Here is a 25,106-nt window from a genome sequence, read left to right on the forward strand (position 1 = left end):
ATAGGCAGCTAACACCTCCGTGTGATAACATTTATTACTAAACAATTAGGCAGGAGCGATTTTATTTCTTTTGTAATTTGTTCCTCTGTGATCTTGGTTAATATAGTAATACAAATGTTTTTAATTAGTTGAGAATAATTTTGTACTTCTGGATTATTTACATCTTTAACTCCCACAAACCATTTGATCTGTGGACTGGACATAAACCCAACATGGCTCGTTTTGATGCCTGTTAAAGGGATATTTCAGCATTTCTGAAGTGAGGTTCTGATATCAGTTATAATCAGTTCATATTTTACCTGCAGTAGATTAGTTGCTCCTAGAGGCTGACGCTATAAACTAGTTCAAGAGGAAACAACGGTAAAACAGACTGTCTCAAAACAACTCCAATCTCAAAAACGTCATTGCAGTTTTTGCAAATGTTATTTTATGAACTTAAAGCATCGTCTTGATTGCAGTGGGCAGTTATCTACACAGGCTGATTATGTTCACAAGGAATGTGGGAGTCATTGGGACACATGTACAGAGAGCAGAGCAATAGAAAAGCAAAGGCAGTATAAAAATCAATAACATTGTTAATTTAAACTATCATATCTTTGCTTTTTACAGTTCAGTTTATTTCTTTAACACTAATTCACAAGAAATATCATCTCAACGTACTTTCTTAGATGCTTCATAGATTCACGTTTTTGCATACATTTCAGTTTAATTAGTTATAATAAAATGCAGTAAAATTCAGTAAAAAATTCCAGTTGGTAAAAGATTGCTAATTAAAAAAATAAATGGGGATCTGTGTTAGGACTTCATCACAATATTTTTTTAAAGGGGACCGAAAGTATTTTATTTTCTGCCAATAAATCACACATAAAAACAGTCACGGTCCCATAAACTCAAATACTGCTCTATAGATAAAGCTGCCCTATTATCAAATTGGAACTGGCAGTACATCAGTAATGCATAAGTAGTGCAATTGCACCACTATGCAACAGATAGTAATTGAATTCGAAATAAAAAGATAACCCTCTGCTGGTTGATCAGAAAGGCTTAACGTGTTCTGTTCTCGGTACGTGTTTCCTGCAGGAACGTCTGCAGCGGTGCACCACCTCCTACCTACAATTTCTGTGTAAATAATCATCATCTTCCTAAAGTCTCATAAAATAGTGGCCAGTCAGATTCAGCCGAATTAATCTAGATTTATACTAAATGAAAAGACCAAAAGAGTTGTCTACTGCAGGTAGGACATTAATTACCTATAACGTTTAACAGAACCTCACCTAAAATATCCTGAATTACCCTTTTACTTTGAAAAATCCTGTTTCTGAAGTGTTTTCAAGCATACCCCTGACCTTATAAACTCAGTTAAGCAGAAACATAAATTCCCCTGTTTCTTTAAAATATTCCAGTCACAAATTACATTGCAAAAAAAATTAGAAACGATGCATTTACTTGCTCTGTAACCCAGAAGAAGGAGTATTTTGGAGCTGGACAAGTGAGGAGAAGACTTGCTTTCTCTGAAGCTGTGATAACAAGTCAGCCAAACCAACTAGGCTGCTAAATATTCACCTACTTCTGTTATGCCTTTGTGTTCTTCTAATACAGCTTCACACAATGCTGCCAAGCATCTATACTTCAAATACTGGCCCTACTACTTGACTTTTACCCCCAAAACACACTGGATCCGTTTTGGCATAAGCTCTGACAGAAATTGAGTGGAGTGATGTCCGTAGCAGTTAGAACACGTTGTAGTGAACTGAGCCGTGCACACCGCTCACGATTCTCCGCGACTGCACCTCCAACTGTCTGACCAGGATACACCAGAGGTCTGATTTGGTTGGACCTACGTTGCAGTTTGACGGGAATGTCATGAGTCAGACAGGAAGTGAGACACGGTGGCAATGTAAAACACATCGCTTCGGGGAAAAACAAACGTAAATGGTCAGGTTTCAAAGTAAACACGACGACGAGCAATTGATTGTGGAAGTGGAGAACAGTTTTATGACAGAAAGAAAAAGCATGGATGGAGACAGCTAGGGATGTGTACCTTTCACATTTGAACCGATACAGTACCGATACCTGGTACCTGGGAATTGATACGGTACTCAACGGTACCTGTTTTCGGTGCTTTTGTGTGTGTTTACGTGGTAAGAAATGCTAATTTGTTTAATAATAAAATCTAAAATAATTTCTATTGAACATATTTGTTTCTCAATATATACATTTGAATGAATGTATCAAAACAACATCCAGCTGTTTGTATTGTTAAAGCTTAGTTGTTTCAAACATTTCTTCAACATGAAAACCCTTAACTGACTATGCAGTGTTTTTTCTTAATAGCGCACAAATTAAAACCCAGATATGTCGTTGGCTGCAGACGACGAGTCGTTAACGGATGCAGGCGTGCAAACGCTGCCAAATGCATGAGTTGTAGCTATAGATCTGAGGCTGCACTCTTCAGCCTTGAGAAAAATCTTGTGCTTAAACAGGTGCTTCATCAGATTAGAAGTTTTCCCACTGCTGGCCTTGCACTTGGCGTCACAAATATTGCATCGACTTTAATCTGCATCGCATTTTGTGGAGCCATACTTTCGAGCGCTTTCAATCAGCCATGCATTGTTGAAGGTACTAGCTGCTACTGACGTCATTACGCTCTTGTGCGTGCAATGCTGTGTTTATGTCCGGCATGGAAAATCGCCTGCCCTTCCACTCCCTTAGTGTCACAATGATGCGTTTTGATACCGAAACATTGTACCGTTTGATTTTACGTGAATCAGTGCACGGTGATACTGTCGGAATTCGGTCAGTACCTATAAAAGTACTGAATTCGGTACCCATCCCTAGAGATAGCAGAAGTTTTGGGAATTAGTGTGAAATTTTGCGTTTAAATTTGTTATTTAGATTATCATTTTGTATGCGTTAAATATGATTTCCAGTATATACTCTTGCGTGAATATTCGATCTCAGAGCGTCGAGGTCACAAGTGGTGTGTTTTGGGGATAACTATTTGTTCTGAGCTCATGGCTGTTCTCTATAGTAACTTTGTAACCCCTTTTTAGTTTCTTGTACAGTAGAGATGCCTTCTTTTGTGTATTTAACCCCTCTGTTTTTCCAAATTGCATGAGGGTACCCATTGCACCTGCATTGCTCCCAGCAATACTAATATTGCTCCCTTCAGAGCAATCAGGGAGAGCCATGCTGGGTGTGGATGACTAATTGGCCCAGGTTCATTATCATGACTTTTTCTTCTCTGATCATACGTTTATATTCTGCAGAATGCCTCTAGAGGACCTGCAAGATCTCCCAGAGGTAGCATCAATGGGGATGGAAATGCTTCTCCTAATGTATGTTTATACATCCTTTGATTATCAGCTTGTTTCAGAAAATTTGTGACACAATTCCTAATGTTTTCACTCTTCATGCTGTCCACAGAAAGAGGACTCACAGTCATTTGTACAGAAGCTGAAAGTTCCTTCAATGGAGTCGCTGATTCGTGGTGGTGCCAGTCGGGCCGAAAATCTGTTCCGCTCCTCATCCAAAGAAAACCTCGTTCGGAGCGCCTCACGTGAGTCGCTGACACCTTTGGGAGAAAACGAGCCCTCGGGGGGCCCCGCATACGATCCGCCCTCAGATATCGAGAGCGAAGCTGAGGATCCACCAGGAAGTGCAGAGGCTCTTTCTAAAGAGCAGCTGTTGCACCGATTACTTCAAGTGGAGAGGAGTTTGGGGAAGTACAGGGGGAAGTACTCGGAGGTGAGAGACGGGAATGGCTGCTAGGAGATTAAAAATCATAAATGGGAATCAGTTCAACAAATCTTACTTTTATGCCAATTTCTTGTCATGTAGCTGGTTACCGCGTACCGCACAGTACAGCGAGAAAAAGAGAAAACGCAGGTATTTTCAACTGTAACTACAAATTTCATTTTATTTAAAAATGTTTGGAAGGTATTCAGATGTTTTGTTTTTGCTCCACTTAGACCATCCTCAGTCAGAGTCAAGATAAAGCCCTGCGCAGGATAGGGGAGCTTCGAGAGGTACTTTTGTTATGAAGAACGGCTGATATCTGTCTGTTAGTCATGGAAGTTGTGCACGTAAATCAACTTTGTGATGCATTTCTAGGAACTTCAAATGGACCAGCAGGCCAAGAAACACCTCCAAGATGAGTTTGATGCTGCACTGGAGGAGAAGGACCAGATGATCACTGTCCTTCAAACACAAGTGAGTAACCACTGAAAAACCTCAAGATTAGCGTGAATATTTTTATTTTAGGATAAAAAATCTAATATATAAATGAGTTAAGCCTGATTATATATTATTTTCTTGTTAAAGACTTGTCTTAACTTTTGCCTCAAAGTTTTTTTTGTTTTTTTGCAAAGCAAACAGAGCAGTTTACAGGGGTTGGACAATGAAATTGAAACACCTGGTTTTAGACCACAATAATTTTTTAGTATGGTGTAGGGCCTCCTTTTGCGGCCAATACAGCGTCAATTTGTCTTGGGAATGACATATACAAGTCCTGCACAGTGGTCAGAGGGATTTTAAGCCATTCTTCTTGCAGGATAGTGGCCAGGTCACTACGTGATACTGGTGGAGGAAAACGTTTCCTGACTCGCTCCTCCAAAACACCCCAAAGTGGCTCAATAATATTTAGATCTGGTGACTGTGAAGGCCATGGGAGATGTTCAACTTCACTCATGTTCATCAAACCAATCTTTCACCAGTCTTGCTGTGTGTATCGGTGCATTGTCATCCTGATACACGGCACCGCCTTCAGGATACAATGTTTGAACCATTGGATGCACATGGTCCTCAAGAATGGTTCGGTAGTCCTTGATAGTGATGCGCCCATCTAGCACAAGTATTGGGCCAAGGGAATGCCATGATATGGCAGCCCAAACCATCACTGATCCACCCCCCTGCTTCACTCTGGGCATGCAACAGTCTGGGTGGTACGCTTCTTTGGGGCTTCTCCACACCGTAACTCTCCCGGATGTCGGGAAAACAGTAAAGGTGGACTCATCAGAGAACAATACATGTTTCACATTGTCCACAGCCCAAGATTTGCGCTCTTTGCACCATTGAAACCGACGTTTGGCATTGGCATGAGTGACCAAAGGTTTGGCTATAGCAGCCCGACCGTGTATATTGACCCTGTGGAGCTCCTGACGGACAGTTCTGTTGGAAAAAGGAGAGTTGAGGTGCACATTTAATTCTGCCGTGATTTGGGCAGCCGTGGTTTTATGTTTTTTGGATACAATCCGGGTTAGCACCCGAACATCCCTTTCAGACAGCTTCCTCTTGCATCCACAGTTAATCCTGTTGGATGTGGTTCGTCCTTCTTGGTGGTATGCTGACATTACCCTGGATACCGTGGCTCTTGATACATCACAAAGATTTGAACCTTTACACTCTGCTCTTACTGGTGCAATGTGCAATCAATGAAGACTGGCTACCAGGCTGGTCCAATTTAGCCATGAAACCTCCCACACTAAAATGACAGGTGTTTCAGTTTCATTGTCCAACCCCTGTAAATAAAACAAATACACTCAAGATGCTGAAGATAAACCATTTTTTGCACTCATAATTAAATATCTAATTCCCCAACAATTTCTATATTTAATTTGAAAATTAACTGATTGCTGATTTAGAAAATAATTCCTTTAATAGTCTTAATTTTGATGTTATTCAAAGTTTTTCTTTTCTTCTTTCTTTCCACTTAAAAAGGTTGCCTTGTTCAAAAAGCAAGTAAAGGGAGTTTCTGATGGTCCGCACCCCTCTGAGGGTGATGCTCTTCAGTCTGAAGTGGCTTCAGATTCTACCTCTGCTGCTCAGAGTCCATCTAAAGAACAACGGCTGGAACCGGAGATAGCTGAGGGTGGGTAGACTCTTAATTAATCTGTCTAATGCCAGAAGTATTCATTTAATAATCCCTTTAATATTTCACATCACAACTCATCATCGGGGATTTTATTTGATTGACAAAAACAAAGCGGTGCAAAATTATAAAATGAAAGCAAATGGAAACATGGTATGCCAAACTTTCTACAAACCAAAATCTTTACAATGTGTTATCTGCATTTTCATTCTGCCCCCTTTACTCTGATTCTCCTAAATAAAATCCACTGATCAGGTGCCTTTAGGAAACACCTAATTAGTAAATAGAAGCCACCTGTTTGTACTTCACTCTCAGTTTAAGTCCATCTGTTCTTTGAAGGCCTCCGAGCTTTGCTACAGAACATGTGTGAGCAAATTTCATCATGAAAGCCAAGGAGTGCAGCCGACAGGTCACGGCGAAGGTTTTGGAGAGATTTAAAGTTAAATTTCAAAACTAGAGAAGCATTCATAGAGCGCAGACCTCTGCCAAGGCAATAGGGTCATTGACACATGTCAGCTTTTTTTTTTCTATGCTCTAGATGATTTCTGGCCACTGTATGTCAGCTGCTGACAGGGTGAGGAACCACGTGGGACTTCCAAGGTGTTGAGCCGTGGTCTGACAATGTTAAAGAAATCCTGGATCGAGATGGTTCTCCGCATCACCACCAAAATCTAATTATAGACAGACAGACAGACCAATGCAGACAAATACATAACCTCCTTGGAAGAGGTAGTAATATCCCAACCTTTAAACACCTGAGAGGCAGTTTAGCTGAATGAGCCATAAGGGTTACATTAACTCTGGAGGAGCTGCATAGATCCACAGCTCCTGTGGGGCTGTCTGTTAATATAACAAGTCACGCGCTCCATAACTCTAGCTATTATCGCGGAGTGGCAATAAGAGAGCAATTGATGAAAGAGCCTCCAGAAGTAGTTTGCCAAAGGCAGCATAAAGGGTGGAGCAAACATGTGGAAGATCTGGTCAGATGAGACAAAAATGTAACCTTTTGGCCTAAACACAAACACGCCAACTCCACAGGGAAATGTGCTGTTGGCAGCATCATGCTGTGGGTGTGCTTCTCTTCAGCAGAAATAGTGAAGCTTGACGGATGTGAAGGGGGGGGGGTGCTAGATGGAGCTAAATACAGGACAATCCTGGGAGAAACCCCTTAGAGACTGAAAACTAGCGTGGAGAGGTCTGCCTTCTAGTAGGACAGTGGCCCTAAAACATACAGCCAGAGCTACAATGCAATAATTCATTTGTTTAAAAAAATAAAATTTATGATTGTAACAAAAAATGTTAAAAGGTGCTATGGGTGTGAATACCCCTGTAGTGCACTGTAGATTTAACTGTGTTTTAGTATAGAAGACGGCATTTCAGGTTAGGTAGCTTGATTCTTTCTGACTGGTGCATTTGGTTTCTTTGGCCAGTAGAGGGCAACAGTGATCCAGCCAGACTCATTGAGGCGCTGCAGAAGAGGGTGAAGAGGCAAGAAAACTTGCTGCAGAAGTGCAAAGAAGTGATGCGCACACACAAGGAGCAGAGCACGCAGCTGAGCAGTGAAAATGAAGCTCTGCAGGAGCAGCTTCAGGAGAGACTTCAGGAGCTGGAGAAGATGAAGGTGCTCAAACTGTATTTTGAAGCAGTGCAACTAGAGTAAGACTAAATCATATTGCATTTAGTCAAGCCGTTTTATAAAGTTATTATGATAAACTATGCTTTAAGACAGTAAGTCTCAGCCCTGGTATTTTAAAATGATTTGTTTGGAACCAGCTCTAACTGGATTTTTATGCCTGTATGAACTGCAGTTATAAAGAGGTTTGAATTTAAATGACGACTTAGCTGCATATGACTGAGCTGTGTGTTTTTGGGTAAAGAATGTTGGGCTTCAAAATGTCTGCCAGAGTCTTTTCGGTTCCCTGATAACATGACTTCATTATCTGAGTGACACAGCGGATTGTGGCGGTACTCGGTGTCCAAACAACCAAATTCTCTGGCCAGGCTCCATGGCGAGGGGTCGTGTCATGTCAGCTTGACATAACTGAACCATTGTTTTCATTAAACTCAAAACGTTTTGTTTCAGTGGTATGTTTGGCTTCTGTAGCTTGTCTGTATCCGCTATGGTGATTTGCAACATAGGAAAGCAGCTGTTTGCAGCCGGCAGAGCACACAGTGGTGATCAGTGGTTGCAGATTGTTTGGTTGAATCTCATTTATTCCCCTGATTTTCCTGTTCAGTCTTCATGCCGCTTCTTAGAGAAGCAAAGGTAATAAAGCCCTCTGAAGCAGCAAGATGGCATCTTGTAGTTTCAGTTACCCCAACTGCCTTCAAACGGAACATACAATAGAACATTTTTACAGATTAAATCACTTTTAGATGTCTTTTTCTTTGATTGTTGATGTGAAGGACATGCCCGTTGCAGCTTCAGTGAGCCCTGACATCTCTGCTGTAGGGAAGGCCAAGAAGGTTGCTACATGTGGATACTATGCTGTAATTTTGGTTTATTTGTTGGTTTAGCTGAGCTTGTGTGCAGAAAGCATCTTATATTGAAGGTCTCTAACCAGAACCTATACAGGAAATGAGACAGAATATCAGATAAAGAGAGATGGGTATTTTTTTTTTCCAGTTATGCATTAGCATTATATTTATTTAGACATCTGTCTGATATTTTAAGGATCTGCACACAACAGAAAAGACAAAGTTAATCACTCAGCTGCGGGATGCCAAGAATCTCATTGAGCAACTGGAGCAGGACAAGGTGGGTGAGACGCTTTTTTTTTTTTTACCTCTTTTCATATCCTTATTAAAGGGTCTGTAGGTTTAGTAGGTTGTTTTTCTTTACCATTGGCTAAAGAGGTTGGACATGGTGAAGTACCATGTTGTTTCTCTTAATCTTTGACCCCAGCTCTACAGGTTGAAAAGCCACTTAGACATTCACTGTGATGGATGTTGAAAGTCAAATGCTTTTAACAGCTTAAATTAGGTGTTCAGCTTTCCCTAAGTTCTGACATTTGGTCTACTTTGAGGCCTGACCTGCTGATTCTTATTTTCACCCATTCAGAAGTTTTATTTTAATAATTTTCTTATTTCTTCCTAGGGCTGTAATCCATAAAATGAGAAGTTGTACTGCCGTTTTTTCTGATGGGGTTGTGGCATTGAATTCCATAGAAAATGAAGAAATTACAAGATTATTCATATTTATCCATTCAAACATTTGTTTGAACGTTCATTTATTAAACAAAAAAAACTCAAGCGATTAAAAACACTAAAAATAAAATCTGATTTAGTTTTTTGTTATTTTATATATTTGATCTGCTGATGATCAGTCAGACCCAGTAAAGGCAAATTTGGGCGATTAATAGGGGTGGTGCATCTTTACATATCATATTTTATTTATTTTTTGCTTTTTTCTCAGGGAATGGTCATTGCTGAAACCAAGTGGCAGATGCACGAGACTCTGGAAATGAAAGAAGAGGAGATCGCACAGTGTCGCTCCAGACTCCAGCAGGCTGTGGCCCAGAAGGAAGAACTACAAGAACAGAAAGAAAAGGCGGAAAAATCAGGTTTGTACAAATCATTTGAAATCATGCAAGAAAAAAACACTGTACCTTCTGTAAATGGTAACAGTTTGTTCGTTTTGTTCATGTCCCGAAGCATTTGAAGAGCTTGAACGGGCTCTGGTTGTGGCTCAGAGGGCAGAGGAGGCCAGAAAACAGCTGCAAGTCCAGCTGGAGCAGCGAGTGAAAGAAGTGGAGAGGGCAAGTGAGGAGGAGAGGAAGAGTCTTCAGCAGGAGCTTACCAGAGTTAAACAGGAAGTTGTCACAATCATGAAGGTCAGAAAGTAACTTCTGCTTAACAGTCATGATTTTACCTTCAACCTAAAGATGTCATTGATTGGTACAAGTACTTTAAACTATTGCAATATTTGTTTTTTATTTTTATGAAACATTTTGTTCTTTTGATGCAGTGCTATCATTTTGCTATCAATACAGTTTGATTTTATTATTTCAGAAATCTTCAGAGGAAACTGTGGCTAATATGGAGAAAACTCACAGTGAAGCTTTGGCTGCTAAAGAAGAGGAAATGAAGGAAAGAGTCAGCAAAGCAGTGGTTGGTACCAGCCTCTTTGTTCATAATTGAAGCATATTATTGTAAACAGAGCATGCAAAGATCGGATTTTTTTAAATGATTGAATGTCCCAGGAGCAATGTAAAAAGGAGTTTGAGCAGTTATCTAAGGAGCGAGAACAGCAGGCCTCTCTGGCTCTGGAGGATGCAGAGTTACAGAAGAACGCTATAAGGACAGAAGCTGATAATAAAGTGAAAGACATACAGCTGGAACTGGAGGCTGCAAGAACTGTAAGTTGTTCTCTTTTTATTAAGTATTTCAGTTTCAAATTTAGCTTATAAATAAAGATAAGACATTAACCTTTATTTGACAAAATCCCAGGTTAAAAAACACAGAGGTAGATAAGTCACGTTTTAGACTTTCAAAACATCATAATTTTGTATTTGATTAAATAAAAAACAATGGTCACATTTTGCAAAACAGTATTAAGAGTATTTTTTTCTTCTTAATTTTATTGATCAACAGACAAGACTGGCTTCAGATATCCCATAAAAGTACCAATAATAAAATATAATGTCAGTCTGTCTATGAGATGTATAGATATAGTTTTCTTACACTTTATGGTTTGATCTACAATTTTGATATAGTTCACATTTCTGGTGTTAACAAGCAAGAGTTTTTATATTTTTCAATATACGTTATGACTTAAAATATTTTTAAAAATACAAAATAGATACAATTAGTTTAAAAGTAATAAAAATAGCAACATTTTTTTATTTTTGAATATGTAATAGCAGATGTTCAAAAAAAGAAAATGAAAAGAAAAATAGTGACAAGAAAATTTGTGTAAATATTTAAAGGGTGGGGAGAAGTATGATCTTATAGTGACCCCCACCACTTTACCATGCACACGTTCTCACTGATCTGTTCCCGATTACATGAAGAAAACGTCTTAAAACTGTGCAACAACAACTATACAACTAATATTAATAACAGTAATAATAACGTTGTAATAACAATTATTGTTATATATATATAAGAATATGACCTAATATGATACTAATAATAGAAATAATTGTAATAATAATTAAATAATTAACAAAACGTCAAGAATATTTCCTCTCATTTGGAGTTTTGTTACGCTTCACTTTGATTTCAAATTTTGGACTTAAAAAACAAAATGGTTGAGTTCACATTTCACACATATTAGGTTTTAAATATCTTTAAAAATACCAAAAATTTATATGAAGTCAAAATAATTGTTAAAATTGAATATATGAAATCAAATAAATAAAACTAATTAAATACCAAAAGTATGAACGCTCTGTCACACTTTAATATTTCATCTAAAATTTTAGACTTAATCAAAATGAGTTTTTTATTTTTTCATATTTTGCCATCAAGCACTGAATTATTTTTCAACAGAAAATATAATGGCTAAAAATGTCTATATTAAACAAGTAAATAAATAAAAATAAACATATCCTCTTAAATGCTCGGATCATTTGTAGTTTAGTCACACTTTACTGTTTGATCTGACTTTTTACATTTAATGTGATTGCAGAGGATTTTGGAGATGGAAAGCTCTGTGAACAAAATTTCAGAAGATGAATCCGGTTTGTCTCACGAACTTTCCAGTCCCCTGGAAGAGCTGAAGATTAGCCACAAAGAGCAAATCACTGCATTAAAAGAAAAACAGGAGGAGCTGGAAAAGGACAAGGATGCTTTGATCCAGCAGCTTAAGGCTTCTCTAGAGGATATCAAGGAGAAACACAGAGTGGAAATGGAGACCCTCCTGAAAGATAAAGAGCTGCAGTTCCAGGTTCATGTTGAAGACATGAACCAGAAGACTTTAGAGAAACTGGATAGGAAGCAGGCAGAGTTGGAGGTGCTTTCTGCTGAGCTTTCAGAGGTTTTCAACAGTAAGCAGATTCTGGAGGAGAGGCTGGTGGCAGTTCAAGAGACTGCTAAGGTAGCTCAACAGAAATATGAGCAAAAGCTTCAAGATCAGATATCAAAGCACAGCGTGGAGCTTGAAAATATCAAACATGAACATGAACAGTCTATTGGAGGTATAGAGAAAACCTTGAAGCAGGAGCTTAATGCTCTCAAAATTGTTCTTAGGGAAAAGGATAAAGAGATCAAAGACGTTTTTCTTAAAGAGAAAACTGTACAGGAGAAAGCACTTTCCACTGCACAAAACCTAGAAATCAAGATTAGGGAGATTGAAGAGCTGGAGCAGAGTTTATTGCAAACTCAACAAGAAAATACAAGTTTAAAGGAAATTAATGCTCAGTTAAATACGACCTCAGAGGACCTTGATCAATGTAAGAAGAGTTTGACAGATCTGAAGGATCAGTTGGAAGTAGCAAACAACAACCGTCAGGAAAAAGAGAACATGCTCCAAGAAATAAGGACGCAGTTAGAAGAAACCAAGAAGGAGCTCTTGGAAAAGGAGAAGACCTATGCAGCAGATCAGGAAAAACATTTAGAGGAGCTGAAGTGCCTTAAGAAACAGCTGGATGATGACAAAGCAACTCATGAAATGTTGTTAAAAGACACTATATCTGAGATGCAAGCAAAGGTGAACAAACAGGAAACAAAGATGGAAAAGCTCAAGCAGAAGGCCAAAGAAATGCAGGAGAACTTTAAGAAAAGGTTACAACAAGGTGAAGAAAATATGAAGAAGGAACTTGCCAAAAAGGAGGTGGAGCTTCAGCAGAAAGAGCAGCAAGTCCAAGAGAAAATTGTGGAGATGGCTCAGAAGAGTTCTCAGGGCCTCAGCAGTGCTGTATCAGAGCTCCAGGCAAACCATAAGGAAGAGCTAGAGAAACTGCACACAGTACGTAAGCAAGAGATGGAGGCACTGGGGCATCGCTGGCAAGAGAAGCTTGCACAGCAGGAGGAAGAACTAACAGAGAAACATTCACTCACCCTCCAGGACAAGGCTCAGGAACTGGAGGAAACATCTCTGCAGCTCACCAGAAGCTGTGCGGAGTACCAGCAAGTGTCACAAGAATTAAAAAATCTAAAGGAGGACCTGGCAATCCGTGAAACTACTGTGCAGAAGCTGCAGGAGGAACTTAACGAAGCAGCAGTTAAACTTGAAAGTTTGTCTCAGGGAGAAGCGTTGCTGAAGGAGCAAATGGAGTTGACAGAGCGAAACCTGAACCAGGCTCTGAATGAGAGAAACACCCTTCAAGAAGAGCTGAAGACTGCAAAGGAAGAAGGTAGAGTGAGCAAATCGGCTCTGTCCGATAAGTTAAATGAAACCGAGAAACTGCTTGAAGCATTGGAAAGTTTCAGAATAACAGACGCTAAAGATATGGAGAGTAAAATTGAGCAAACTTCCACACAACTACAAGCCAAGGAAGCTGAATTCCAGCAGCATTTAAATATGATCATCAACAAAATGGACCGATACTGTAAGGAGGTTCAGTCTAAATTAGAGTGTTCCTCTGATGAACTCCAACAGCGGGTTGAAAGTCGCATGAAAGAGCTGAATGATAGACTGCTGTGTAGTCAGGGGAACGTGGGGCGCTTACAAAGCATTGTCCGTACTAAGTTGGGTAGAATTTGCACTTTAGAGGAGAATCTCCTTCAGCACACAGAGGAGAACAAGAATCTATGCAATTCATTAGAACACATGACAGCTCAGGTAGAGTCTCACATGGAGCATATCAAAGCCTTAACACGAGAGAAAGAGAACAGCTCTCTTTCAATCAGCGAACAGCTTCAGAAAATGGAGGAGCTGAGCGAAACAAACATAATCATGTCAGAAAGTTTGAAAACGAATGAGCTGTTCATCACCGACTTGAAAAATCAGCTTGCAAGTAGCATGGAAGACAAGGAGGAAGCCATAAATAAGCTGAAGGAGCAGTATGAAAAGGAGAGACAAGACAGCATGGAGAGATTAGAGCAGGAGTGGAAGGCTGCAGTGGAGCAGGCCAATGCACTCAGGATCAGCTTAATGGAGCAAGAGAAGAACGCCAAGACAATTGCCAGCAAGGATGACGACACAATTAAATCTCTGCACATGAGGCTTGAAGAGCTGGAGAAAGAAATCTCGGAAAAGAACAAAGCTCTACAAAGATTGTCGGCAAAGATTGACAATCAATCCATCAGCAAGTCTGAGATGGACCAGGTGTTAAGTGAAAAAGAGCAGAAAGTCTGTGACCTTACGACAGAGCTCGATGGCTGCATCAGCCGACTTTCTGAGCTTCAGGAGCAGTTTGAGGTAAAGACCAAAGAGTGCGAGCAGCTTGCATCTGAGCTCAAACGGCAGCACATCAGCAGGGAGAATGAAAAGAAAGAGTTGATGGAGAAGCTGCAGCAGGTCCAGACGCAGTGCTCTCAGAACGGTAATTTAGAACAAGAGTTGGGAGAAAAACTGAGCTCCCTTGAGGAGGAGAACAAAAAGTGTAAACTTGTGCTTGAAAGTCAAAGAGAGGAATTTGAAAGGATGAAAGATGAGATTAACATGAGCAAGGAGGAGAGTCTCAAAGCAACTGAAGAGAGGTTATCTGCAGAGAGTACTCTAAAGATATCAGAGCTGAAGAAGAAAGCTGAGCAGAAAATTAGTCAGATTAGAAAACAGCTGACAGCACAGCTTGAGGAGAAAGAGCAGACAATTAAGTCTCTCCAGGGTAGCCTGGAGGAAAACAGGAGCAACGAGACTCTGGGCAAAAAGCAAATGGAGACATTAGAGGAGAAAACAAAATTGCTCGAAGAAGCTCTTGTCAGGCTTAGAGAAGAGCAGGAGAAGAACCTTGAACAGATTCTGAGTAATGAGAGGCTTGAGAAAGAAAAGTCTCTAGAAGAGCTGAGAGGTGCATATGAAGAGAAACTGATGTCACTTCAGAAGGAGGCTGCGCAACAGGTGGAGCTCAGAGTAACTGAAACAGAGATGCATGAACACCAGGCAAAGCTAAAAGAAGCAGAAGAGCAAATCGAAAACCTCCTCACAGAAATAAACCGTCTCAAAGCAGAAATAAGTGAAAAAGATGCCCAGCTCTGTCAGAGTCAGATGACTCCTCCTGATAGGGTCCAGAGTTCCTCAGAGCTCGAGGCCGTGGTCAAGGTGGAGTCTAGCAACTTGCAGCAAGCTACGAGTGTGATGGAAAATGAGGCAGCAAATCACTCTCCTATGCAACAAGTGGGAGATGTTGATGTTAATTGTTTGCAAAGTTTTGAAAACGAACTGAGCCAGATGAAGAACGAGAAAGAAAAGATCCAGAAGGAATTCACCAGGTTACAGAAAGACATGAGACAGCTGAGGAAGGAGCATGAACATGACCTGGAGTATGTGAAGAAAGAGCTGCTAGAGGAGAATGAGAAAAGGCTAAAGTAAGTCTGTGATCCTCTAATTGAGCTGTATAGACAACATGTTCAGAGATGCAATATGTTGACCGATATTTGTGATGTTATTTTGGATCCATTCTCCTATCGTCTCTTTATAGACTGGAGTTGGAAGACATGGAAATGAAGCAAAACTCTGCTATAAAGCAGTTAATGAGGGAGTTCAATACACAAATGGCTTTAAAAGAGAGGGAGCTCGACTCCACTGTGAAAGAGACCATAGGTGAGAAAATAAGTAAAATAATAAAAGTTTACAAGGATATACTAAGAAACAGCAAGTTTAAAATTCTTTAAGCTTCAAAGAAATATTTTTAAAGTAGAAATCAAAAGTACAATGTTCCTTTTGCATGAGTATTGTGAAGCAAATTTATGAAAACATTAATTTATCAAACTTGATACAGACTAAAACTAAAGTTATTAGATAGTTACTTCAAACTTACTTATCAACTCCAGCTTCTTCTGTTTTGTTTTCCTCAACCCAGCCAAGGCCCAGGCTGTCGAAGCCGAGCTCATCAGTAGCCATCGAGATGAAGCCAGCCAGCTGAGAAAGGTGATTTCACAGAAGGATGAAGATTTGCAAAGAACTGTGCAGAAATATGAGCAGGTTATACAGGTAGGTCCAAACCCTCAAGCATGTATTTTTCTTAAAGGCCACGTCTATGTTTGGAGGAAAAAACAAGCAAAGGGCTCCAATCTATAGTTATACACGACTTTTACTTTTTTTACAAAAGAAATCTGAAAAGTGTGGCAGGCTTTTGCATTCATCCCCCAAGAGACAGGACTCCTTAGAACCACCGTAGCCTTTTTGGGTTATGACCGTACAAGCTTTGTACGTTCAGATTAGGTGAAGGCAAGTTTACTTGTATACCACATTTCAGCAACAAGACTATTCAGGGTGCTTTACATGGTGAAAACAGAAGAAAGGGAAATGTATTGCGGTGTCATACGAAAGGAAAATAAAGAAAAGTTGGACTACAGACTGAAATGAATGAAGTTTCAGTTAATGGTTTAAATAGAAGAGTCAAAAGCAGTCAAATGAGTTTTGAACCTTGATTTAAAAGGGTTTCAGCATTTTTACAGTTTTCTGGAATGTGTTCCAGATTAGTGCAGCATAAGAACTGAATGCTGCTTCTCCATGTTTGGTTCTGGTTCTGGGGATGCAAAACAGACTGGAACCAGAAGGCCTGAGTGGTTGATATGACAACAAATCCTTAATGTATTTTGGTGCTAAGCCATTTAGTGATTTATAATCTAACAGAAGTTGCAGCGTTCTGGATCAGCTGCAGCTTTCTGAGTGACTTGTTAGGCGGACTCAACTAAATGCATGGATGCGTTTTTCAAGATCCAGCTGGAACATAAGTCCTTTTAATCCTGAAAATGTTCTTCAGGTGACAGAAGGCCGACTTAATGATTGTCTTTATGTGCCTTCAGGGAACAGTTGTATTTATGCTGAGATTAAACTAAACACACACACTATTTACTCCTGAAGAAAATGTGTTGGACTGCATTTTAGTTATAGCTAGCAGCTGAATTAAAACGCATGCCACATTTAGACTTCTAGAAAAGACCATGTATAATTTTCCCTACATTTCACAAGTAAGGGGTACTTTGTGTTGGTCTATAACATAAAATCCAAATGAAATGCATTGAAGTTGTCTTTCAGGGGTCTAGTGGCCCGAACACGATCAAATGTGAAAAAAGTTCAAGGGGTAGGAAAACGTTTGCAAGGCGCAGTCGTCAATTTCCTTTTGTGCCTTTTGACATAATTAGGTCAAAGATAGGGACGAAAATCTGTGGTCAGTTGACATAGTTGAGGTGTGATGTTGAGATTACATCCAGGAAGTGCCTCAGTTGCTATTTATGTAACTATTTATTTATTTGTTTTTAGAGTCGAGAGGAAGAGATGGGAGACAGAGTTTGGCAGGTTCAGAAACAGCTAGAAGAGCTTCAGTCACACTGCGAGAGCACTGCAGAGGTAAACCCGTGTCTTAAACAGACCAGTGATGCATTTGGGACATTTTTATTTTTGTAGAAAGATTCATAGCTGCACCCAATATAGTCTATTGTATATACGCCACTAGGGGTTCAGGCATAGATACAATTTCTATGGTAATTCTGTTCAAGTCATAAGTCACTTTTCTTGAGCTGAAATAAACACCAATGGTCATATGAAGTCAGTCTTCTTCTCAGCTCCCCTTTGGGGTAAGATTGGAGTCTGAAATAAGCATTGGCAGTTCTGAGTGACAGCCAAAATCCAGCCGAATCCAAAAGCATTTTATTCAGCACTAAAATCCTCCTGTGGACCCTGTTTGAAAGGTCCCATCCAGGTTAACATAGCATAGCAGTCATCCTCCCTGTTTTTCTTTGAGTTGCTTCATAAGCGAAGGAATCTGTCCAAGAGTTCAGGGACAACTCTCTTACATACTTTTCCTTGAACAGAGTCTCAGTCTTGTGGCTGCTGTCCAAACTGCTCTCCTCACGAAACTGAGCCTGCGAGGCAGCAGCCAGCCTCACACCTGTTCTCAATTATCATCACACAAGCTGGTTCTACAGCTTTAAATTTATACTGCAGCTAAACTCAGATGCTCTATATGCACACCGGAAAGAGTCCAGTTATGGCTCCACAGAGATGTCTCCAGGTGCTGTTAGACCCGTGCAGAGGTTTTTCATAATTTGACAAACGTGTGTAGAAAAATAAACACAAAGTATTTTACTGTTTTGACTGCTGCATTTTTCCCACATGAGGTAATAACTTTCTGGGGGACTGTATGGCAATATGCCCATGGAGGTCTTTCCCTGCTACAGACGGATGTATGATTTGTCCTAAATACAGGTCCTTCTCAAAATATTAGCATATTGTGATAAAGTTCATTATTTTCCATAATGATGAAAATTTAACATTCATATATTTTAGATTCATTGCACACTAACTGAAATATTTCAGGTCTTTTATTGTCTTAATACGGATGATTTTGGCATACAGCTCATGAAAACCCAAAATTCCTATCTCACAAAATTAGCATATCATTAAAGGGTCTCTAAACGAGCTATGAACCTAATCATCTGAATCAACGAGTTAACTCTAAACACCTGCAAAAGATTCCTGAGGCCTTTAAAACTCCCAGCCTGGTTCATCACTCAAAACCCCAATCATGGGTAAGACTGCCGACCTGACTGCTGTCCAGAAGGCCACTATTGACACCCTCAAGCAAGAGGGTAAGACACAGAAATAAATTTCTGAACGAATAGGCTGTTCCCAGAGTGCTGTATCAAGGCACCTCGGTGGGAAGTCTGTGGGAAGGAAAAAGTGTGGCAGAAAATGCTGCACAACGAGAAGAGGTGACCGGACCCTGAGGAAGATTGTGGAGAAGGGCCGATTCCAGACCTTGGGGGACCTGCGGAAGCAGTGGACTGAGTCTGGAGTAGAAACATCCAGAGCCACCGTGCACAGGCGTGTGCAGGAAATGGGCTACAGGTGCCGCATTCCTCAGGTCAAGCCACTTTTGAACCAGAAACAGCGGCAGAAGCGCCTGACCTGGGCTACAGAGAAGCAGCACTGGACTGTTTCTCAGTGGTCCAAAGTACTTTTTTCGGATGAAAGCAAATTCTGCATGTCATTCGGAAATCAAGGTGCCAGAGTCTGGAGGAAGACTGGGGAGAAGGAAATGCCAAAATGCCAGAAGTCCAGTGTCAAGTACCCACAGTCAGTGATGGTCTGGGGTGCCGTGTCAGCTGCTGGTGTTGGTCCACTGTGTTTTATCAAGGGCAGGGTCAATGCAGCTAGCTATCAGGAGATTTTGGAGCACTTCATGCTTCCATCTGCTGAAAAGCTTTATGGAGATGAAGATTTCATTTTTCAGCACGACCTGGCACCTGCTCACAGTGTCAAAACCACTGGTAAATGGTTTACTGACCATGGTATCACTGTGCTCAATTGGCCTGCCAACTCTCCTGACCTGAACCCCATAGAGAATATGTGGGATATTGTGAAGAGAACGTTGAGAGACTCAAGACCCAACACTCTGGATGAGCTAAAGGCCGCTATCGAAGCATCCTGGGCCTCCATAAGACCTCAGCAGTGCCACAGGCTGATTGCCTCCATGCCACGCCGCATTGAAGCAGTCATTTCTGCAAAAGGATTCCCGACCAAGTATTGAGTGCATAACTGTACATGATTATTTGAAGGTTGACGTTGTTTGTATTAAAAACACTTTTCTTTTATTGATCGGATGAAATATGCTAATTTTGTGAGATAGGAATTTTGGGTTTTCATGAGCTGTATGCCAAAATCATCCGTATTAAGACAATAAAAGACCTGAAATATTTCAGTTAGTGTGCAATGAATCTAAAATATATGAATGTTAAATTTTCATCATTACATTATGGAAAATAATGAACTTTATCACAATATGCTAATATTTTGAGAAGGACCTGTACATCTGTACCTCCATACATCCATTAATTGTCTGCGAGTGTTACATTTTGTACCTCCTCTGCAACTAAGTCAGCACTGTGTTCACATCTGTTTTCAGGCAGAGTGGTTTTATTTGTTATTGTTCAAATATAGATAACTCGCGTCCTCCTTGCTTACATTAAAGAAAGATAACCAAGTGCTGGTTATCCTTTATGGATGTTCTTCTGAACTTTGCACCCATCTAGTTGTTTTTACTTTGGAGTTGTGCCAACTGACCATTTTTATACTTCTTACTATTACCAGTGTTCTTAAATTCGGTTAAACTTAAAGGTTAAAAATTGGAAAAAAATTATTGATTTCACAAAAACCTTTTTTCTCATTTTTGTTTTGTCTATACAGATGACCCCTGAAGACCTGAAGGTACGTATGTTGTTCCCAGTTTAACTGCTTTTATCATAGAGATTTTTCATTAAAAATATTATTGTAATAATATAAGTCCTGTGTTTGTTCTCGTTATTAGTCAGGGCATTCATCTTCTGTCCCTTTGATTGCAGGCTCAGCTCGCTGAGAAGACAACTCTTTTGAGCGAGGCTCGGCTGAAGGAGCAGGAGTTTGTTGAGAGGGTAAGTGTCAGACCTGCTGTGGGACAACCGAAGAGCAGCGTGTTCCCAGAAACCTGCGGCCTCCGGCAGAAACAGCCAGTGCTCTCCTGCTGCATCGATTTAATGGCGCAACACATCTGTTTACATTTGGTTTAACCCTATAAACAATCAGAACAACACCTCCCACAGATTTTATTTTCAATAAACATCCCCTAAGGATGGCAATTAAATGTTACCAGTTAGGCCAAGTGAAACAAATTAGCCCATAGAAGTCACAAACTTACATGTTTATGCTTATCTATCTTCTGGTTAGATTCACTCTCTTGAAGACAAGATTAAATTTCTCCACCGCAGCAGTGTTGTAACTCATCTTGGTGGGACATTCAAAGGTAATCTATGCATCAACAGTTACTTAAAATTCATACTCCATGTCATGTTTGTTTTTGGCTTTTAATTGTGCATTTAGGCTGTTCTAGGGTTATTTGATGATAAAACAAGACAACTTCAATGAATTTTAGAACAATGCTGTCATAGTTGTTGTGGATTTTTTCTCTAATCCCAGACGGTTCAAAATTACACATACAGGCTCAAATGTATACATATACTCCAACTAATATTTAAAAAAGTGTCCCTTAGCATGTTGCACCTGGACCGCCCACTGTTTGCAGCCATCAACAAGCTTCTGGTGTAATTCTGTCTGCATATTTGACCATTCTTGTTGTCAGAGTTGATAGTTCTTTTAAATTCACTGGTTTCCTGATGCTTGGCTATGAATTTTAAGCACAGTTCATACATTTTCAAAGAGGATGAGAAAACTCTCAGCTCTCGTGGAAGGAACGTGGCCAGGATGTGTAGAAACAACCCAGGAACCACCAATACTCAAGCCTGTAATAATCTGGAAGATGCTGGAACTTTGGTGTTCCTCTCCACACTGAAGTAGGATTACATCAGTTCCTAACAACAAAGAAACCACTTCCCCCACCTTAAAACTCTGATGACATTTGCAGCTGCCCCCACTGACCAGCCAAGTGACTTCTGGATAAATGTTTTGTTAGACGGGACAAAGAGGGTATGACAGTATGTTTGGAAGTACCGAGCTGAAGGTTTCAGACCTAAGAACATGGAACTGAACTGTCAAGCATGGGGAGGGTAGCATCATGAGGGGCCAAGGGTTTTTGCTTTTTTCCATGCCAGTGGCTTTGGTGCATCATACAAAGTCAGTGAAACAATTAACAAGTCTCCAATTTCACCAAAAAATAAACAACTACATGGTTAATAAAACGACACAATTGTACAGGACAATGATCCCAAAATACCCATCTGAACTGGTTTGGAACAAAAGCTACCAACCTCAGCCTTATTGAAACTTTATGGACTGTGCCTCAAAGTCAGGTTCATGCTTGGACATCAACCAGTTTAAATGAATCTAGCTGTCCTGCTCAGCAGAGCGATTGAATATCCAGGCAGAATTATGCCAGGGCCTTGAAGAAGCCACCTTGTAAACGTAATTGGTTTTGCAGAGTGTGTGCTTAACTTTACTGCAGTGCACTGACTTCTTAAGTCCTCAATCTTCAAAAAACAAATTATGTGTAACATAAATCATTTTGTTTATGTTCGGCAGAATGCGAACCACCCTTTTATTCTTTTAGATCTCTGATAAGCCTGTTTAGATCTACTAGAGCTGTGGTTTTAGGTTGCTGAGCTGAAGGCTGTTGATAGCTGGTTTCATGTAGCTGTGATTGGTCAGATCACCAAGGGCAGGAAAAGGTCAGGAGGACAAAGGCTGTAGGATTTATTGGTGACCCCTTAATCCATGTCAGAGATCAAAGAGTTGTTTGGATGCCTCGGTTTTTTTTGCTCTTTTGTCAGAAATGATGATTACATTCAAGCAGAAAGCACATGGGTATATTTGCTTGTTGAGCACCTCATGTAGCTCTTTTAGTGAGAAAAGCTGCAGCCTAAGTGTTTCCAGCTCTGTCCAGACTAAATGTTTCCCTTCCCATACATGGTTTTCAGTTGAAGGATTGTCTGTAGCTTTGGGGAGAGAATTAAAGCAGCAGTCACTGCTCACCTCGTGTGGTTTTAAAGTGATTATTTCCTGTTCTTGAGCTAAATTTGAACCAGTACCTGCCCAAGCTGTGTTTCCGTATGCATCTATGTTTTTTACAGTATTCTTTAAAAACTAGAAGGCAAATAGAAACTATTTCAATTTTTTGTAAAAAAAAAAAAGGGAAAACCTGCTCATCCTTTGAACCTTGGTGATCTTTTCTCTTTATTTTTTTTACAGATCCTGGAATAAATACCTCTGATACTCTGTCAGAGTCTACAGAGATGGAGTACCTGAGGAAGGTGCTGTTTGAATACATGATGGGACGAGAAACAAAAGTAAGCTTTTCCTTTTATTTTGATTTGAGTTATTTTTTTAACCACACCTGAAAAAACAAGTCAAACACCCAGCCAGACAGGAGGAAATGAAATGAAAGCACACCTGTAGAAAAAAGCCATGTGATCATATTAAATTGACTGCAATGTGAGATCGAATGGATAACTGAGTTGGGAATGCTGGTCCCATCCCAGTAAAATGCTGAATACAAGGAGGGATTCATTGCAAAATGGACTCGAAGCTGTTGTATCGACTCTTGCGACAAGCTGGTCCACAGGTGTTATTACTGGCTTTTAAGATGCACCTGAATGAATTGACGATGAATTGACAATTTTAAATAAGTGTGACCTCTATCAACATTCCTTCCTGATAATGCCGTACAGATCTGTTTTGGGTGACTTTACTGCTGGTTTTGACTGATGATCAAACGGTAGCAAATTCATTTAACCCTTACAATCATGGTGTCGGCACTTGCAGTGCAACAATATTCCACTTTTTCATGTTATAGCAACCTGCTTCAATTTATTTTAAGGATTTTTATGCGATAGACCAACACACAGTAATGCATATTGTGAAATGGAAACACAATCATACATTATTTTCAAACTTTTTACTGCTACAAATCAGAAAGTCCTTATAGAACACGGTTTCACTTTAATTACAGCTGCATTTCTTTTGAGGTATGTCTCCTTTGGCTTTGCACATCTTGAGATGGACATTTGAGTTCATTGTACTTTGAAAAATAACTCAAGCCCAGTAAGATTGGACAGAGAGCATGTGTATAGCATAGCTCAGGCTGTATGTTTAGGGTCATTGTCTTGCTAAAAGATCAAACTCTGCCCCAGTTTTTGCTGCCTTTTTAACAGCTCTGCTACCCAGATGTCCCTGTATTTAGCTCCATCTTCCCCTCAACTCGGAGCAGCTTCCCTGTTGAAGAGAAAAGTAATGGTTGTTTTTGTTTGTGTTTATCATCAAATTGACTATTAAAATTTTGGGGCATGCTCTTTTTGGTTGATAGTATATTTAAATTGTATTTTTAAATAGAAAATCGGCTAATTAAAATACTGCAGAGGGATAATTAAGTTAATCAACTCTGTCTCAAACCTTTAAGAACAAATCATACAGAACCTGGCGTTGTGTCCGGTTTGGTTACTTGTAATTAATAAGTGTAACTAATTACAGGTCTGTTGACAGTGTCCTGAACTCAGCAGGATTTTCCCTTCTCCTCAACAAACACCTACATTTTATAGCAACATGGCAGACCTCCCCTGTAGGGAGGATGTCCTACAGGCAGCCTGCAAGCACATGCATCCTGAATGACGCAGTTTTGCCATTTAAAGCCATGCTGGCCTTGTTTAGAGTTAGTGGAGTGGTTGGGTTTCCTACACTGTGCCACTGTTTCTAATTACCTCCTGCATTTATGGGGAAATGCATGTTCTGTGGTAGATGGGCCTGAAGTTGATTATAGAGACAATTTTCATTCTTCTTCCTTTGTCTTGTTAGCCTTTAATTGTCTCAGAGCAACTATAATTGGATTTTGTGATGTGTCAAAGGCAGCAGTGACTACGTTGTTGTGTTTTTAATGGAATAATGATATTTTTAAAACATTGTCTTTCTTTTTTTTGTCTCCGTTGTAGACGATGGCCAAAGTGATCACCTCTATGCTCAAGTTTTCTCCAGACCAAGCGCAAAAGGTTTTGGACAAAGAAGACTCCAAACCAATTGTAAGCATCCCAGTAACCCGACAAACATCCTGTAGCCCATATCTGCATTTTCATAAACCTGAATTTTATTTTTACCCCTCCACAGCCTTGGCTACGATGAGAGTTCATTTGATTTTGGAACTTCATGATGAAGATCTGCTGCTGAAAGGGAAGAGAGCCATGGATTATTTGAAGTCCTTCCCAGTTTCATGTTTTAGTGTGTGTGTGTGTGTGTGTGTGTGTGTGTGTGTGAAAATCCATTTAAAGGTATGAGGGAATAAAGAATTTTTGATGTAAACACAAATCTTCCATTATCCGGTTCTACTTCAAAATTAAGTTTAATTTATGTTTTAAATAATGTTTTGGGTTATTTTAGGATGTTTATAAGAAAAAAGGCTTGTGCAATAAATAATATTACACACTAATGCTGACAGTCACTTGATTTATAAGTTCCTGTGTAGTTCCTTTGTCTGATTTGCTTCCTCTGTAAAACTGTAAACGACCCTTTAACTGTGTACTCGCACCATATGACGATACGGGAACTGGTTTGTTCAATGCAGCTTTTATACGCTTTATATTTTGACACTGACTGAGAAACTTCAAAACTCCACAAGGGTGAATTGTATAATATAAAGAAAGACTGTAATATAGGGCACATGACTTTGCTTTACATTTTGAGGCTAACGAATTAAATCTTATTTACAAATTA

At 39.8% G+C, this 25,106-nt stretch overlaps 1 protein-coding gene across 5 annotated transcripts in view; it reads left to right on the forward strand.

Annotated features, from left to right (window-relative positions):
- The window catches only part of golga4 (golgin A4), a 31,219-nt gene extending 6,113 nt beyond the window's left edge, over positions 1-25,106 (forward strand). For 3 of the 5 annotated variants that reach the window (XM_047352271.1, XM_047352275.1, XM_047352276.1), the window contains 22 exons: positions 3,270-3,338; positions 3,427-3,747; positions 3,841-3,888; positions 3,972-4,028; positions 4,114-4,212; positions 5,719-5,869; positions 7,300-7,490; positions 8,544-8,627; positions 9,285-9,432; positions 9,524-9,702; positions 9,881-9,979; positions 10,072-10,227; positions 11,502-15,283; positions 15,397-15,518; positions 15,778-15,908; positions 17,184-17,270; positions 20,109-20,129; positions 20,264-20,332; positions 20,625-20,700; positions 22,599-22,696; positions 24,332-24,418; positions 24,504-25,106. In XM_047352271.1, coding sequence (XP_047208227.1) covers positions 3,270-3,338; positions 3,427-3,747; positions 3,841-3,888; positions 3,972-4,028; positions 4,114-4,212; positions 5,719-5,869; positions 7,300-7,490; positions 8,544-8,627; positions 9,285-9,432; positions 9,524-9,702; positions 9,881-9,979; positions 10,072-10,227; positions 11,502-15,283; positions 15,397-15,518; positions 15,778-15,908; positions 17,184-17,270; positions 20,109-20,129; positions 20,264-20,332; positions 20,625-20,700; positions 22,599-22,696; positions 24,332-24,418; positions 24,504-24,518 — 6,090 coding nt within the window. In that variant the 3' untranslated portion in view covers positions 24,519-25,106. The remainder of the gene's footprint in view (positions 1-3,269; positions 3,339-3,426; positions 3,748-3,840; positions 3,889-3,971; positions 4,029-4,113; positions 4,213-5,718; positions 5,870-7,299; positions 7,491-8,543; positions 8,628-9,284; positions 9,433-9,523; positions 9,703-9,880; positions 9,980-10,071; positions 10,228-11,501; positions 15,284-15,396; positions 15,519-15,777; positions 15,909-17,183; positions 17,271-20,108; positions 20,130-20,263; positions 20,333-20,624; positions 20,701-22,598; positions 22,697-24,331; positions 24,419-24,503) is intronic. The other 2 variants (XM_047352273.1, XM_047352274.1) reach the window with 2 other exon arrangements.

The sequence above is a fragment of the Girardinichthys multiradiatus genome, chromosome 22 (genome assembly GCF_021462225.1).
Source record: "Girardinichthys multiradiatus isolate DD_20200921_A chromosome 22, DD_fGirMul_XY1, whole genome shotgun sequence".
In the NCBI taxonomy this organism is placed as follows: domain Eukaryota; kingdom Metazoa; phylum Chordata; class Actinopteri; order Cyprinodontiformes; family Goodeidae; genus Girardinichthys; species Girardinichthys multiradiatus.